The 16,440-nt window shown below is 35.8% G+C and overlaps 1 protein-coding gene across 2 annotated transcripts; it reads left to right on the top strand.

Moving 5' to 3' along the window:
- Nucleotides 1-4,756: 4,756 nt before the first annotated feature.
- Nucleotides 4,757-15,880, top strand: UPP1 (uridine phosphorylase 1). Of its 2 annotated transcripts, none has more exons than XM_075212656.1 (8): nt 4,757-4,845; nt 7,067-7,127; nt 7,924-8,044; nt 9,605-9,763; nt 10,921-11,035; nt 11,578-11,787; nt 14,276-14,422; nt 15,514-15,880. In XM_075212656.1, the coding sequence occupies exons 2-8, from the start codon at nt 7,075-7,077 to the stop codon at nt 15,651-15,653; spliced, it is 945 nt and encodes a 314-aa protein (XP_075068757.1). In that variant the 5' UTR covers nt 4,757-4,845; nt 7,067-7,074; the 3' UTR covers nt 15,654-15,880. The 2 variants fall into 2 exon arrangements, with proteins under 2 accessions (XP_075068757.1, XP_075068756.1); XM_075212655.1 differs by lacking the exon at nt 4,757-4,845 and adding an exon at nt 5,054-5,390.
- The last annotated feature ends 560 nt before the right edge of the window (nt 15,881-16,440 follow it).

Raw genomic sequence — 16,440 nt, 5'->3', positions numbered from 1 at the left:
AGACCTGATCGATGACTGAATATGATGTCACCAGACAGAAAAGTTGAAGATGAAAGTTATATATGAAATTGAATGAGTAAACTGTAATTGCTAAAGGTCTATTGAAGTAAAGAAAGGCAACAACTTCGAAATATATGAAGTATGATAGGGCTACTATATGTCCAAGTTTTTATTATGTTATGGACAACTGAAGTCACTTTGTTACCAAAATAGTAATACACACACACACACACACACACACACAAAAACCATTTCTTCTACTGTGATTTAATGTAAGTAAGGTAAAAATGTAGTCTTTATGGGTCTAATTAGTTTACACTCCAGGGAGTATATTTACTAAACTGCAGGTTGGAAAAAGTGGAGATGTAGCCTATAGCAACCAATCATATTCTAACTGTCATTTTAGTAAATATACCCCCAGATCTGCCAAAATCACACCTGATATTGTGATATTCCCAAACACCAGTCATATTAGGCCTGATTCATTAAGGAATGTAAGTTTATTTATGTGGCGTATTTTGTGTTTTCTCACTCTGCGCATGTGTGAACCTAAAACATACGTGAAAGAATTCAATTCATGTTCGCACGTAAATGACACTTCTGACAGCCTACAACTTGAAGGGGGAAACGGGGAGGAGTAGGGTCGTATGCACATAGACTTTGTATACTAAGGGCGCGCAAAGGTCCAAACTCACCCAGCATGGTCCGATTCAAGTTTTGGAAATTTCTAAGGTACTGGATTTTGGGTTGCTTAACTTGAACCAGCTACAGTGCCGAGTGATAGTGATGACGGTCACGGTCACATATGCATGCTACAACATGTGTTTGTAATCAAGAGCAACTGTAAAACTTTTATGTGCATTAGACATTCATAACATCATGTTAAATGTATTTCATGGGGAAAACCAATGAAAAATATATTTTTTATGTTTTTTCATAACAGTGGGTTGTGTCTGTCTCAATACGACAAGTGCTGTATAGACAGAGCGTACCTAAACCCATATTCAACAAACAGACATTCCTTCACATTCTCTTGTAGTTCAATACGAACGTCTGCATGCTCGAATTATGTGCGTTTTTAAAGAAATGCACTTTTTGCATGCCTTAATCAGTCAGGTTCATTATATATAAAAATTGTGACTGTGGACAGGTATGAATAATGCTTTTAGAAAGATTTTGTTCTATGAGACAATATATGCTAATGAACTTCCAGGAGTGGACAGTACATTTTTGTAGGCATTTTAGTGGTTTGATTCAGATGAAGACTACTCCACGCATGATTTGTATGGATGCACCTTCCAGCAATACATTTTTCTTGAAAATTGTATTAAAGAGTTACAAACTGTCTTTATATGAAGCAATAAGGAAACCGGTTTCAGCATACAACATGTTGCTGTTTAGCAATTATGTGTTCATTAACACATATTTTGCTTGCTTCTCTGAAATCTTTATAAACACTTTTATGCAATCAGATTAATACAATAATGTGCAATTTCCTGTTTGCATTGTCTGGATAATAATATGGTTCCTCATGTTGTAAATCTAGGATTACAGTATATGTCTGTAGTAATTCTGGAAAACCTGTCATGTTTTTCTAGTACTTGTATTAATAAGTATTATGAAAAGGAGCAATATTATGCTGCCTGGTGTAAATCTACGTATCTGGTATTTTGACCAATTATAGTTAAGAAATTCTCAGCTACCTCCATATACAACAGAAACATCAAGCAACAGATAAGGTTCATGTATTCTAGTGAACCAAACAGATCATTGTGTCAGAGATCTATATAAAAATCATGAACAGCATTAACCACCACCAATGAATGAGTTACACTTACAAAACCAATGGCCTGATGCTGGGAAAATGTAACTTAAGAATTTCATGCAGGTTTTAAAAAGAAAAATGCAATTTTACAAGAAATTTATAGAGCATGTGCAAGTGTTAATACAAAAGAAAAACACTATAAAACCACTGATGCTATCTTTAAGGCTCGCTTTTATTATACCTCGTGGATGTCTTGCATTTTTAGAATTAGTCATATCTAGGATCTTTATTTAGCAAAAATAAGCAGAGCTTTTTTCAGCTGTACGACATACCCACTTGTGATTCCGCTTCTGATCAGGAGCGGCAGCGGTGCTGCAGCATCTGCTCTACTTAATCATGTTTACTACAACGGGGACAATAAAGCATGTCAAACATGATTGCATTTCCTTTGTGTTACCATTGTTGTTTTCTTAATGCCAGTGGGTAACCCGCCTTAGTCTTGCTGTCTTTAGCAATCTGTTTTTCCACTTCAGTTTCTGCTAACCTAATTTACCTAATGTTCTTCTATTTCTAAAATGAATTTTCAGTATCTTCCAGTTATAAAATGTTTCAATTATTTTCTAACCCATGACACCTCCAATACTTTCATATTTTACCACACCATTTACCTCTCAAGTCCAGCAAAGCCCTGCCCCCCTCTGGTTGGTTCATCCACCACCAATGAAAGGTAGTTGCCTTAAAATTGATTAAAAAATCAGCTTCCTTTGCACCAGTCATTCACCAGTTAGAGTGCTGGATACCCATTAGATTGCTTCCAGTACTTGAATTAGTGAATGGCCAGCAATGTCTACTAAACAGTGCCGGGTACCCAATAGATGGTTCTAGCCACAAATCACAGTGCCAGATTCTCAATAAATGCTGAAAGCATTCTGACAAGTGAATGGCCAGTACTATGAGAGTGCTGGAAGATCATAGCAATTTTCTGGCACTTAATCTCCAGCACACCACAGAAAGATGACACAGAATCTTAGGATCGGTAAGCACGATATTATAGGCTTTGATTTCTGTCCTCACTAAGGATCTGGAGTCTTCTATAAAATGCCACCAGGGATTTGGGGTTTTACATTGTAATGCCACTAGAAAAAAAGAAGTCTATATTGTAACTCCACTTGAGAATTGAGATCTATATTTTAAACCAATGAGAGATCTGGGATCTCCATTGTAAATTTACCAGTGATTTTGGGGACTTTATTTTTAATCCACTTGAGATCTACATTATCTTGTATGTAAAGCCATGCAGTGTTCAATTAGTGGACTCATATATAAAGATTCAGACAATGTTTCAACATTCCCAAATAAAGTAAACTACCATGAATCTGGCCACACCAGGATCCACTCAGTCACATCACTCATGTGTAAGTTCACCCCCCCCATTCATTAAACCATAGCCCCTTTGCCAAAAGAAACTATGGCCTGTCCAGCAACAGCTGAGCTTGCTGTTACAGAAGCCTTACTGTTTTCTGTGGGATACTCCTGCATTTTACATCTTCCACTGTCTTCAACAGACTCTTAAATTCTACTGGTTAGGGGCTGGTGGAAGCAGAGGTGTCTCCTCAGAGCCCCACTCTCACCGTTATTGCTGATCCAGTGGAATTATTTAATGACTGACTGCTTCTGCTGATCACAGAGGTGGTACAGCTCTAAGGGCTAGTAACAAACCCATTTAATCTCCACCGCTGAAGTTTGACAGATGTGTTCAGTGGATGAAAGGGAGCTGAACTCATTCTAATGGGTTAATAACAGTAAATTACTTCTCATCCACTGAATTCTGTGAGTTCAGTGAAGGGGTTGAAATTGGGCTACTATCAGCCAATGTAATAGGCTGATGAGTAATTTCAGCACTGAACCTCCAAATAATGGTTTCTTTATTGTACACTAGACCACTGGGAACTGGGCTCTGATGGCCACTGTTAGCCACGCGGGACTGGCCAATATATTTTACACTGGGACACCAAGGACTGTGTTCTGTATGGTATGTTTGACTACCAGAAACTGGACTTTAAATGGTAAAATAGCTTCAATGGCTAGGCTCTGCATTATACACACAACCATAAGAGAGTTGGATCTGTATTGAACACTGACCATAAAAGAATAGGATCCATACTGAACATTGACAAATTAGGGAATAGTATCTGTACTCTACATTGGCCACCAGGGACTGTGCTCTTCATGGGGGTGGTTGGCAGATTAGGACGTGGAGGGGCTACAGGAAGAGGCACTCACATTTTAATACTCTGATTGGCAACAAGTAGCTTTACCACTGCCCACATAATCCCTTCCATGTGTATCTAGTTTTTATACTTGATTGCTGCTCTGGCTTTGCTCACTCACAATCTAATATTGCAGTTAAAAAAAGTCACTTGCTCTGCTGGTTTTTATCAGATGGCGGTATTAAAAAAATCCATCCATGTGTTCAGATATATTCATTCTAGTTTTCATGCTAGTATTTTTTCCTGCAGCATAGGTATATGCTGATAAGGTAAGACAAACTTGTGCTATACAAGTGATAGCACCACTGTAACGATTTCTATTTATCCTGATTTACAAAAGTATGATATATCCAAAGTATCCAACCTTTTTTTTATTTCACTTTTCATTATAGTGCAATTGATGTGTTAATTCACCAAATGACTAAATACCATTGGCAACCTGCTTACTAGTATTGTATGTGTTCATGTGTAAACAGTAGTGCCATTCTGCAGTGTTCCTTTCTAGGTGTGCATAATAATTAACAATAGACTAGGTAATCATTCTTCTGTACATCTAGAAAAGACAGGTTTGCACCATATCATATGCAACATAGTACAATCTTCCTCCTTTAATTACTGTAAAATTCCACTAATGAACAAATACAGGATTTGAGTCACAGCCAGCAAGTAACCAACTCCCATCCGCTGATACAGTAAGAGGCAGGCTTCCCTGTGACGTCACACACTTAGGATAACGAAACTAGTCCGGCTGCAGTAAGCAGGGGGCGGGGCTTATCCGCACACTGTCAGAGAGAAGTAAATTGTGAACAGGTAGGACATTCAATATGTTCTTTGCTTATAATTAAACTTGTAAATATGTCTTACTATCGAATCCATAATGTTTGGGCCAATGTAATTCGATCTGGCACTCTTGACTTGTAATTGGGGAAAATAATGTATGATGATTTTTCATGTAATTGTGATTCTTTGGGGTTGGTGATGAATCCTGTGACTAAGGAGGAAACAGCGTCTGTGTATAGAGTGTGACATTGCTGTCAATGGTATGACATCTCTATGGGCGTGTCGTGTTTCTGCGAGCGTGGGATGACAGTTTTACTGGTGAATTACAGTTAATACTGTAGTGTACCGAGACACACGGACTTTCTGTCACGTCTGACAGTCCCGTCTAAAGCATTTCTAAGGTGATCAGAAGGTCATAGCAGCCTTTGCATGATCGGAACCTGCTGCATAGAATTACTTACATTTACTAATAGGGAAACAGAAACCCAAGAGGAAATACGTGTGTATATCTTACCAGTTTAGGAATATTCTCCCAAGGAAAGGATTTGATAAATTAATGCAATATCCTGAAAAAGGTAAGGACATTTTGGATTTTATTTTCTCTCCAGAACTATGGTTAATTGTTTTTTTTATAAATTTCATTTACTATCTCATATAGATGGTTATATTGGTTCTTTCAAATATATTATTAATAATAGTAATTCAAAAGAGTACTGACATACTGACACAAAATGCACCAGGCACAGGTATAATTTCACATTTTTTAGTGTGTTTTCAGACCAGCTTTAGCAATGCTGTTTCTGTAAAAAGCACTAGAATGATCTTTTGTCATGTGTTGTTCTACGTGGAATACAACTTAATAAAAATGCTCAGAATATGCTTTTCACTTGTGCTTTTAAGTATATTAAGCTGAAAAAGTGCACTTTAAAGGGCAAAACATGCAGCCTGCTGCAGGTTAAAAGTATATGACAATGTTCATACAGAGCTAAAGGTGTAACGGCATCATGTAAATCAGTAGAGGACATTTATGACAATTATTTCATAAGAAGAAGGTGATATTGTTGTTTAGAAATTTAAAGCAGTTAAGAAGAAACACTGAATAAATTTAGAAAACTGTTCAATAGAAATTTTTTCATAAAAATAGTATTGAAGTCGTTGACCAGGCTAGACCAATAGCTTTTTTCTTAAGCAGTATGATTAATTGTTTTGATTCACACTGGTGTTTTCTTAGACAATGAATTAATGTAATATTTCCAAGAACTGACAGAATACATGAATTATTTAACAACTTGATGCAATGTTCTTAAATGTTCCATAACACATGGCAACCAATCAGATGTTAGCTTTAACTTTCTGGACTTTAATAGAAAATTATAGTTATATCCTAATTTTGTTATGGATCGCAGCACATTTCTGCATGTTACATGTATGCATTGGTGTTTTACACACTGCATGCAATGTTATTCCCACAGCAGCATTTTTAAGGGTTTGAAAACACTCTAATGTGACACTGCCTTTGTGGGTCTTTGACCTATGCATATCAACTTGTGTGAGTTGGGATCCATTTATGTGGGTTCTTCATATTCTCCTTGCAAGGAGGATGTTGCCCAACTGTCATTTATCCCTATGTTTCTAATTGTTCCCACAAGTGTTATAAAGAAACAGATCAAGAAGCCTACGGTACGGTACATGGGAGTATTTACAAGAGCGTATAGCATAGGGAATCTCTAAATTATTAGTACTGTGTGTGTTCCAAATTTTTCTTTGGGGCCTGGTGGTGTAATTTTCATGCCCTGTCCATCAGAGCCCTTGAGCTGCTGGATGCTGTGTAGCTACCACATTTGCTGCTCCATTCCTTGCAAGGCATATGAAGTCCCAGAATGCCGTGCAGATAAACCAGCCATCTACAGCTCCAAAATGTAATTCTGCTCAGAGCAGAGGGGAACGCTAATCAAACTCTGAGTAGCAAGTGGAAAGTGGCATGTAGCGGAGTGTAGGCAGGCAGCAGACTTCCCTAGACTTAAGGTATTGATGTGAAAGCATGGTAAGGATGAAGTTGAAATAAATACACATACATTAGGAGTACTTGGCGCAAAATCACAAAAAAGGTGAAGTTAAATGGTATTAGTTAGAAATACACCAAATGCTGAATACTATAAATTCAAACTGTTTTCTAATTGTATTTAATTATTTCAAGTTTGTCTCTTTAATTGCTTGTTTTTATTTTCTTTTGATTGTGTTCACCGTCAAGGCTTTAATATGGCACCAGTAGGAGCAACTAAAACAACACAAGATGAACAAACCACATTAAAGTAAGTACTCAGTAGAGTATGTGGGAATCAATCGTTGTTCAGTTGCTATATTAGTTTCCATAGAAACACCTGAAACATTATCAGAAAATCAATCATTTAAATATTGAATGTTTCTATTTATAGCAGCAGTAACTAAGCATATAGGAAATCAATGGGTATTTCACATTTGACACTTTCCCTGTTGTAAGTATTTTTCATAATAGAGGAGTTAAGGCAAATGTCTCAGGAATATTGTGTTATTTATTTTCCCATATTTCAGTAACACCTCATTTTTTTTCTGGTATTCATCATGCTGTGCACATGCATATCTTACATTGTTTTGTACCTATTATATCTAGTTACATCATCATTTGTGATATTATTTCAGGTGTTTTTTGATTAATACAACTACATCTTGTAGTTGCTTGATATGCTAGTATGCAAGTAACAGGCCACTTATTATTCACACTTTTACTTGTGTTTGAGTGCGTTGCTTTAGGGTTGTGCTAAACCACAAATTTTCCAAACGCTTCTTGTTCCGCTCAAAGCATTTAACAAAAGTTAAATACATCGGGGACAATGGAATGACCACTATTGGCCTCCTGAATCCAATTAAAAATGCTAGTTAACACCCTTTCACTGCATTTAAACTTGCATTTTTAAAGACAAATAAAACACCAATGAGTAACTGGCCTAAAGTACACATTAAAATAACTAATACCGCATTTAAATATTGTATTACGGTAACTAAATTTTCACTTGCATTTTTTATTATTGAGATTTGGGATTTCTGTTTTGTTATGTCTTGTTTTATTAGAGAAGAGAGGCAAATTCACCTTTCAAACCCTCACCTGGAAAAAATGAAAGAGGACATATTGTACCATTTTGATCTTGGAACAAATACTCATGATTTCCCAGCCCTGTTTGGCGATGTCAAGGTGAGAATGACTAATTTGTTCACAATGATAACACTATCTTCTTACCTTGAACATCAGTAAAGTGTGGCTTTTTTGTGCCGTGATCTCCTTATATGTTTATAGAAATAGTCAGAAAATACGTTTCTATTTTAACTTCAGTGCTCTTAACACACAGTGTTGGTAGTGCTGAAATTCAACCCAGTTAACACTGCTGTTTAATACATTTGTAACTCATTTACAAAGTAGTTAAAAAGACCCGTACATGTTTTGTATTAAGCATCTTATAGTTGATTGGGGAAGTGCACAGGTATTTTTCACTTTACCCACACCTCAGATGTTCTCTAAAGGTAGATGTTCAAATTTTGTAGGTTTCTCCCAGTGGTATCGGCATTTTTATAATGAAGTGTCATTGTAGATTATATATTAAACAGCTTGGTAAGAATAAAGTAAAATACACCTAAATTATATAAGGGGTATATTTTCAAAATAAATGTCCAAGAAGTAAAAAGTAAAAGGCTGCTGATTGAATAGATGTCTCTTACATCTATTCACTAAGCACCCTAACACTAATGCAAAATAGCATTTAGAAACATATCTGCCAGGGCCATACCTCTGATTGATGTTTTTAAATATTGTAATGGACATGAGAGTTCCCCTTATCTTCCAAATGCGACTTTAGCATTTAGTAGTAAATGCTAAAGTTGCATTACCCTATTTGTACACAATATCTACTATATAAATGCCTAGTGGTGTGTGTGGGAAAAAAAACAACAAGCTGCAGCGCCACCTGCTGGGCAGAGTTATACACTGACCTATATATTTCTTAAAGGAGAAGTGACAGTTGGGAGTGGTTGGTGGTTGCCGGGGGTGACAGTGGGGAGTTTTTAACACCTTAGGAGGCCTGGGCTAGGCCCAAATGCATGACAAGAACCTTTTTAACACCTTAAGTAGCTTGATTTGACTAGAATGCATGAGTATCATTCACGGGTTAACTTGTAATAATATAATGTGTCATATGAAGTGTCATATATACAAAAGAGAATAGTGCCTTAATGATTTTATTAACTAAAGTGAAAGTTGTATTTTCAATATAAAATGTAATTAGATACAAACTTAACAAGTAATTTAATGCAAACTGAAATTAAGTACAAACATATGTTGTTTTCCTCTTTAAACATCCAATGGGAATCTTCTTTCCTGCAGTAGTCCAAATGGAAATGACAATTTAGAAAACGAATAGATGGCCACGACTTCATAAAATATAGCTGCTAATGATTTAAGTGCTATCAGCTGGAACAGTCAATCAGCCAATCGGAAATGGATAGCTAGTGTTGCGTATAGTTGCACCAGCCCTCCAGCTTCTGCAAGCAATAAGCCTCCTAAAAGGCGTATCTGTGGATGCATCCACGTCTATTTGTGTTACAGTTATTTTACTGTACTTGGCCCACGCTTGACGCACCACTGCTCTTTCCCGTTCCACCTCTCCAGGCAGAAGGACACGCAAGTCACCAGTACACAAAAGCTTGATTAAACTTTTCTGCTCTACACATAGATAACAAATATACATCTTACTCTTTTCAGTTTGTATGTGTTGGAGGCAGTCCATGGAGGATGAAAGCTTTTGCTCAGTACATAACTGGAGAACTGAACTTGGGAGACCCTGAAGCGGATATTGATAACATTTGTGCAGGAACTGACCGCTATGCCATGTACAAAGTAGGACCAGTGCTATCAATCAGTGTAAGTTAATCATATAAGACCAAAATGCTGCTATCGCTATGTAAGTACAAATGAGTATATTACAGTATTCCCTCTAATGGCAGAAGGTCTTTCATGTATCATTTGTCAGGTGCTTGTCCACATATCTGAAGGTTCTGCACAAAAGAGGTGATAACCAAGGTGATGGGCTGACTTGCCGTCTCCTCTGCTGTCACTGATGCTCATAGGCCTGAATTACTGACAAGGATACTTCCATCCAGCATTTTCATGTCACAGACCTGAAGGTTATGGTCATTCAGAACCTATGACTGCTCTCACAAGTAGGTAGCTAGAGCAGGAGCAGATCTCTAGCAGTTGGAATAAAGGGATAATATTTTCAGAATATGGCTGGCAGAAGTGGGGGTATATATTTGCTACATATGAAAGGCAATTATGGAGCATCTGGGCAACATGTGGCTGGAAAGGAATAATTCTCTGCAATATACTGAATGGCTGGCAGTGGAGGTTTTTTCTGCAATATATGGCTGTTGTATTTTCCTTTAATTGGGCTGGCAATTGGAGTATCTGGGCAACATATTTTTAGAGATCCGGGGTGTCTATACGACAATATGGCTGTCAGTTACAGGTATCTATGCAAGATATAGCATCTCTTTTAAAGTGGCAATGTCGGTGCATTTCTATAAAATATGTTTCTAGCAGTATATAACATAATCTGGCAATAGGGGGTATTTATCTACAATATAGGTCTGGAAATTCAGATATCTCTGAAATATAATACTGGCATTGGAGATTATGACCTTTGCAAATATTTCTATCCTAGGAATAAAGTCATTCTCCAAGTAAAGTGTGCAAAGAGCAAGACTTGATGGTTATTTGCTATGTATGGTGATCATTTGCTTGGTATGGTAATTTCAAAGCAAGGATAACTGTTATGATATACTTTGCAATTTGAGCTTTTTGTCCTATATCAGTACTTCTTTAAGCACTACCTTAGAGTTACATGACTGTAGTTTTAGATGTTATGTTCTTCAATGCAACTTTTTCTGGAAAATAATAATTTTGCTATTATGATATAGTGTATTTCAGTTCTTTAGTTTTGTTTTATTACTGTGGCACAAATTAGATACATTTTAATATCACCATCCATTGACCTTCCACCATTGTTTTGTTTTTTGCAGCATGGCATGGGGATTCCATCGATCTCTATAATGCTTCACGAACTGATCAAACTGTTGTATCACTCCAAATGCTCTGATGTCACTATTATTCGTATTGGTACATCAGGAGGCATAGGTAAAATATAACCAAGTTTTGTTATTTTTTCATAAAATATCCTATGTATGTGCTTGTGAAAATGAATACTGAATGTGTCCATCTTGTCAGGGAGAGTAGTAGTGCTATATTCTTACAATTCGATTAAAGAGCTATCAGACTATAAGATTTTAGTATGTTTGGCCTGCTTTATTGACCTTGAGTTTACAATAGAGATCTATTTTCTTCCTTTGTTGTGTGCACTGCCACATCAGATTACAGATTAATCGTTCAAAATTCCCCTGGGTTCAAGAGCATATAAGATAACTACTTTTAACGGTTACCTTGTTTTACCCAAATTGCATTTGCTAAAAAAATAGATATATCTGCTTAGCATCTCAATGCTCATGCTATGTGTCTATATAAATTGCTTATGTATTATCTACTATATAGAACATGTCAACTATGTATAAATAAATCATTGTAAGAAATCATTTTTTTTTCTCTGATTACCCATTAATTATGTGCAATGTTTAACATTAGGTTTGTGTTTTGTTTTCATATTGTTTATCACATTTCTTTAGGTATTGAACCAGGCTCTGTGGTGATTACAAGTCAGTCTGTAAATCCCTGTTTCCAGCCTCAATTTGAGCAGATAATCCTTGGAAAGACGGTAATTCGTAGTACAGACCTGGATACTGAACTAGCCCAAGAGTTGGCTAAGTGCAGTCAAGAAATTAATGAGTTCAATACAGTCATTGGAAATACTATGTGCACCCTTGATTTTTATGAAGGTTTGTTTCATATAGTAAACTTTATTATGAGTAGAAGAAAATAGAGTACCATAAAAAAGATGATCAGATGTTTGTGCTGTGATTAAGACCTGTGTATCAAGCAGGTTTCGCAGTGGTAACTTTTTCATTATAACACTGAATGTAAAATATAAAGTTTGGTACCTATAAAAGGTGTTTTCTTTTTTGAGCAAATATCATACATGTAAAAAAAATCCATAATAATCCATAAAAACAGATAAAGTGGGCTTGATTCATCAAGGCACATATCTGCAGATTTTGAGCAAATCATACGCAAAATCACTCTGCTCATGCCCAGAACTGGAACATATGATAGTAAACGCAACCCTGTCTGCTCTGACTTCGTACTTTCTACACCCTATGTTTTCTCGGAGAGAACGAAGCAGGAAGAGGTGTTTGACCGTAGTCAATTTTCAATAAAGGCATGCCAAACTCAAGTATGCAGCCACGAATCAAGCTCTGGGCATTGCAAAGTAACTTGTTTTTCAGCCATATCGCTTACTTTAGCTACAGGGCTAGTTAAAGTCCTGATCATTAGTGATGACAGTCTCCAATGCATGCTCTAACATGTGTTTGCAATTAGGAGCAACTGTAAAAATTTATTTTATGTTCAGTAGACAATAAGAACATCCTAATAAATGTATTTCATTGAGAATTTTGTTTGTTTTTTTTAAATAAAAAAACGAACACTTTTTTTAATTTTTTTTACTGTTTTGTCATTAATGCCTATGTTATTAACAGGTGGCATTAATTCAATTATTTTTTTCTGTGTGTTCTTTTGTGAATTCTTAATCCACGTAGTCATTGGACGCATCCTGCAGTGTGTTGTGTAGTAGATCACAGCAGACTTAGACCCGTATTCATCAGCGCACATATTTTCAGATCCGTTTCGTGTTGAATTCGGGAGTGCGTAGAGCCAATTTACGTGTATTTTAAAACAAACACACCTTGCACTCAGTATGCGTGCCTTTATGAATCTGGCCCACTATGTTTTGTTATACCTCTGTTGATATGTTTACTATGTGTCACTTGCTAACAATAAAGGTTGGCTTTAAATAATAGGAAGGGACATAAATAAAAACAAATGGACCCAAAAGAATCAAATGTACACTATAATCAATTATGTTAAATTATAGAATAGTAAGTGCATTGCAGTCAATTACGCCATTGTACTTAAAGTATAATTTTTTAAAAGCAACTTCAAAACATTGTTACTGTAGCTAATTGGCATAATTGGCGATTGTTGGGACAACCAAAAATTGTTATAGTGCAACATAACAGAAGGTGTGAATGCTCTTCTTACGCTCCATGTATTACCATGACTAATTGCAATAATGAAACATTCAAAACATTATATTTACAGCAGTATTTGTACACAGTGAACTATAACAGATAAGTGTCATTGTTGGGTCTGAGCAGCAGAACTTATTAGTTTTTGTTGATTTATCAAAAGATTGGGGGATAGCAAAATAAAAAAAGGGATGGGGTATACACACAGTGGGAAATAAAAGCGGACTTGTAAAATATCAAACATGGATTGTATTCTAAGAATTACCACAGAACAGTATAACACAAAAAGACCCAGAAAATTATGTTGTTGCATATTCAGTAATAATAGTCTAGAAGGAAACATAAAATAGATATATATGTCTTTTGCCACAATAGTTACGACTTTCAATTGGATTTACATCTAGAAAATGTTGGGTTATTGAGGATAAAAAAGCAAAAGTAGAGCAGAGAATAAGTCAGGTCGGGAGCCGCTGGCTGGGGGTGCTGTTGAAGTCTAGGTGGACCACTGCTCTGCCCACTACTGCCATATGCGCTATTGAACTCTGTGGGCATGATTCATTAAGGAAAGTAAAGCAAAAAAAAAGGAGTAACTTTGCACCTTGGCAAAACCATGTTGCATTGGAGGGGTAGGTAAATTTAAAGTGTGGGGACAGATTTATAGTTTGGGTAGGGCATGTCCTTTACATTTCAGTGTAAAAATAAAGCTATCAAGTATTTGTGTGCTACATGAAAAAGCAGCCAGTATTTTCCTTATGTGCATAATAATAAACTAATTTGCACCCCTTGCATTGTAACATGGTTTTGTCCGAGAGCAAATCTTCTCCTTTTCTTGCTTTGCTCTCCTTAATCAATCAGGCCTTATATAGGAAAATATGCACACATTCTTGCCTCCGCATTACCAAGTCAAGTGAACACTTCTGAAAAAAATGGGCATGTTAGAATTTGCTGAAAGAATTATTGCAATGAAGAATTTTATGTACAAGGCAGCATGACAGTTTAAGCTTGCTTTAAGAGTTTGATGCACTCTGTACAGTTCACAAACCCAAGGCTGGTCCTATATACTAAAAGTCTCTCTATCCTGCAATATGGGCTTTACATTGATAACATTAGATGATTTTTGATTTTTGGCTCAAGCTGTTTTTTTATTACTTAAAGCATTCATGCAATATTTCTTCTAAAGGTCAAGGGCGTCTTGATGGGGCAATCTGCTCATACACAGAAAAGGAGAAAATGCAGTATCTGAAAGCAGCATATGAGGCTGGAATTAGAAACATTGAAATGGAGTCCTCAGTGTTTGCAGCAATGTGTAACACAAGTGGAGTGAAAGGTACGCTTTCTACAAAGCATGACTACACTGCAATCCAATGCTTTTACAAAAGTGTCAGTTTTTAATAGAATGTGTTATTAAAATATAATCCAAAAATTATAAATGCGGCATTCTAAGATATATGGCCCAGTCATTAATTAAGAGTGTTTGAAGTTATCTTTGCAAATATATGAGAAAAAAATAAACCTTCATACAAAAAAACAGCTGTGTTCCTGAGTGACATGTAAAAGTGCCACCTGAACTTGGACACAAAAATGCATGTGAACAGGTGACTCAGCCCTGGGTCTCAGCTCTCTTCTCTAGAAAAAAACAACAATAATCCTGTACTGAAAGCAATGGGGCTCTTCTCAACACCTCATGGGTGGTGGGTTTTGGGTAATAATGTAAAAATGATATAAAATGTAGTGTTCTTATATGTGGCACTACAAGTCCCAGCAAGCCCTGGCAACCATAAACTGCTTTGGTATGCAATGTACTTTCATGCCTCCATTGTACACTGTAATATGCTATATTTGATAACATGTTACAATTATATATTCTACTAGAATGTGTATGATAATTATATTATTTTAATTGATTTTCAGTATGACAGTATATGATGTTATAAAAATACACCTAAAATAGCATAATTAAGCCAGGCAGATAATGCAATATACTTGTCAAAAGCTGCGGGAGAATATTTTCAAGCTAATAAATGAAAGTTATCTGAGTATGGAAAAGCTATTTAAGCTGGATACTTCATGATTTGTGCTGCACCAGCTTATTCTTAGACATAGAAACTGCAAGGTGAGATCTAAAATACAATTATAATTATGTTAGGCTTTTGGGATTTTTGGAAATATAATTGCAAAATATTTTCTAGTATTATTGTCCCTTTAATTCTATAACTTGCAGTTTCTCATGCTAACATACTTAAACTTACACATTTCTTAGAATTTCTCAGTATAACATTGCATGGACCAACCATTGTGTATCACTGCAAATGTGATAATGAAATAACAAATTCTCAAATAAACCAAATATATTTCTGTATACTTATCTATTACTCATGTAATGCTGCTGCATATGACTGATATAATTTTATCTTTTAGCTGCAGTGGTTTGTGTCACACTTTTGAATCGTTTGGAAGGAGACCAAATTTCCAGCTCACACGATGTTCTGGTTGAATATCAGCAAAGACCTCAGAAGTTGGTTGGATACTTTATAAAGAAACAATTGGCCAAAGTCTGAACTGTGATTGCCAACAAGCATTTTGACATACTGTGTTAAATTAAGACAAAAAGGATATTTTGTATAGATAGAATTGTACATTTTGCGCATATTCTTATATAATGCAGCACCATTTTGCAATGAATATTTATAGATATTTTAATCATCCTACACATTTAAGGAAAACTATCAATATGTAATTGTTTAATATGTAAGCACATACTTATATATAATTTATATTTAATTTTTAAGAAACACTATCATTTTGTTTTTTTTTGAAGACCTTTAGTATGGAATTTCGGTTACTTTACATTTCTGAATTTGCAGCTGTATTTCATATTAATGCATAGAGATAAAGCTTAAGTTAATATGACTAGTAAAAAAATTGCAAAGTGCAATTGTTTTTCATTTTACACATATTAAAGCAGCACTCCCAGGTAGGATGAAAAAATTCACTGTAGCCAGCACAGCAAACACTGGATCTCTGAGGTCTGCATGGAGCATCTGCTGAGGAGGTATTATGCAGTGTGAGTGGGAGGACCAATCAAAGCCATAAGCAAAGAGATTTTGACTTTTAATTGGTCTTCCCGCTCATCACCCTCTTCCTTCCTACACAGCCATTTTAAAGTAGTGAACTTAAACGTTTTGACCTTTTAGGTTGTAATGCAGCTTTAAATATAGAAGGTTAAAAGTTTGACTATAACTTGCATTCATTCAGATACTGTTATCAAAAAATCTTGGTAAAGCCTTTACATTGATATCCCACACTCATTCAGTTTGACTATACATTGTACATTTGATGTATAAT

This window comes from Mixophyes fleayi, chromosome 5 (assembly GCF_038048845.1).
Source record: "Mixophyes fleayi isolate aMixFle1 chromosome 5, aMixFle1.hap1, whole genome shotgun sequence".
Classification (NCBI taxonomy): domain Eukaryota; kingdom Metazoa; phylum Chordata; class Amphibia; order Anura; family Limnodynastidae; genus Mixophyes; species Mixophyes fleayi.
This window is presented reverse-complemented; position numbering and strand designations above follow the sequence as displayed.